This window comes from Chiloscyllium plagiosum, chromosome 48 (assembly GCF_004010195.1).
Source record: "Chiloscyllium plagiosum isolate BGI_BamShark_2017 chromosome 48, ASM401019v2, whole genome shotgun sequence".
NCBI lineage: Eukaryota > Metazoa > Chordata > Chondrichthyes > Orectolobiformes > Hemiscylliidae > Chiloscyllium > Chiloscyllium plagiosum.
Window position 1 is genome coordinate 6,930,777 of NC_057757.1, and position 2,228 is coordinate 6,933,004.

The following is a 2,228-nucleotide window of genomic DNA, read 5'->3' on the forward strand; positions in this document are numbered from 1 at the left end:
GACCCCTCACACCCCGGTAACACTCTCTTCATCATCGTCAGAGACCCCTCACACCCCGGTAACAATCTCTTCCAACACCATCAGAGTCTCCTCCTAACCCGGAAACACTCTCATCTAACATCAGACAAGGCTCCCAACCCAGAAACTCTCTCTTCATCATGATCAGTGACACCTCCTACCCTGGTAACAATCTCTTCCAACACCATTAGAGACACCTCTCACACCGGTAACGCTCTCTTCATCATCATTAGAGACCCCTCCCTCCCCGTAACACTCTCTTCCAACACCATGAGAGATCCCTCCTATAAGACCATAAGACACAGGAGTGGGAGTAAGGCCATTCGGCCCATCGAGTCCACTTCGCCATTCAATCATGGCTGATGCGCATTTCAGCTCCACTTACCAGCGTTCTCCCCGTAGCCCTTAATTCCTCTAGACAACAAGAATCTATCAATCTCGGCCTTGAAGACATTTAGCGTTCCGGCTTCCACTGCACTCCGTGGCAATGAATTCCACCACTCTCTGGCTGAAGAAATGTCTCCGCATTTCTGTTCTGAAATGACTCCCTCTAATTCTAAGGCTGTGTCCACGGGTCCTAGTCTCCTCGTTTAACTGAAACAATTTCCTAGCATCCACCTTTTCCAAGCCATGTATTATTTTGTACGTCTCTATTAAGTCTCCCCTTAATCTTCTAAACTCCAACGAATACAATCTCAGTATCCTCAGCCGTTCCTCATATGTTAGACCTGTCATTCCAGGGATCATCCGTGTGAATCTCCGCTGGACACGTTCCAGTGCCAGTATGTCCTTCCTGAGGTGTGGGGACCAAAACTGGACACAGTACTCCAAATGGGGCCTAACCAGAGGTTTATAAAGTCTTAGTAGTACATCTCTGCTTTTATATTCCAACCCTCTTGAGATAAGAGACAACATTTCATTCGCTTTAATCACGGACTCAACCTGCATGTTTACCTTTAGAGAATCCTCGACTAGCACTCCCAGATCCCTTTGTGCTTTGGCTTAATTAATTTTCTCACCATTTAGAAAGTAGTCTATGCTTTTATTCTTTTTGCCAAAGTGCAAGACCTCGCACTTGCTCACGTTAAATTCCATCAGCCATTTCCTGGACCACTCTCCCAACCTGTCGAGATCTTTCTGTAGCCTCCCCACTTCCTCAGTACTACCTGCCTGTCCACCTAACTTCGTAGTGGAATCATTTGGCTGCTTTGCTGTGACATTACGCCTTGATGATGATATTCTGTCTCTCTTATCAACCTTGGTCACCTGATGCTTTCTTATAACGCTAGTACGCTTTCGGCCAATGCTGAGACAGAGAGTCACTGTACCTCATCAGCTTCATATCCAGGGGCTGGAACTGCGAGGGAGGCTGCTTGCTGTGTTGGTGGACGTAGGTGATGTGCTGGGCCAGCCTAGAGGAGGGAGAGACACAGAGCGGGTCACTCACACACACAGACAGAAACATGATACACTGGAGCGACAAGGCGAGAGAAGCGAGACTGAGGCAGTCCCACCGTCCAGGCCAGGCTGCGCCCCACCCTGAGGAAACGGCCTCGCTGTCAATGGGTAAATCGCACAGTGGCAAGCACCCAATTGCTTTCACCAACTCGACACCACCCCCACCCCCACATCTCCTTTGAAACCAACACAGAGCCGTAGAGACGTACAGCATGGAAACACCCTTCAGCCCAACGTGTCCATGCTGACCAGATAACCAGCCTACCTTTCAGAGTTCATAAGGAGATTAGCGGCCTCTTAAAATAAGTTCGTAATCCCCAGATCGGGGAACAGCACAGATGGGTGTGCCAGTGGTGCAGGACTAAGGGCTTTGGGACCCGATCGGAGGGTATTGCAGATGGAGTAGCTAAGTCTGAAAAGAGCCAGAACAGTCACAGTGGAGAGGAAGCCAGGTGGTTTCAAAACAGCGTGACCCAAGGTCAACAAAGGATTAGGGGACGCAAATCCAATCACAGTAAAAATAAAGGAAAACTTGTACAGAATCACTACAGTGTGGATGCAGGCCATTCAGTCTATCCAGTCACACTGAATCCCGGAGCTTAAAAATGTGTTGCTGGAAAAGCGCAGCAAGTCAGGCAGCATCCAAGGAGCAGGAGAATCGACGTTTCGGGCATGAGCCCTTCTTCAGGAACGAGGAAGGTGTGCCAAGCAGGCTAAGATAAAAGGTAGGGAGGAGGGACTTGGGGGAGGGG

General features: G+C 49.3%; 1 protein-coding gene across 1 annotated transcript in view; it reads right to left on the reverse strand.

The window, feature by feature from the left end:
• The window catches only part of mcm7 (minichromosome maintenance complex component 7), a 30,762-nt gene that overhangs the window by 6,108 nt on the left and 22,426 nt on the right, over positions 1 to 2,228 (reverse strand). Inside the window, 1 exon segment of the mRNA XM_043683594.1 lies at positions 1,347 to 1,430. Within this exon segment, the coding sequence (XP_043539529.1) occupies positions 1,347 to 1,430 (84 nt within the window).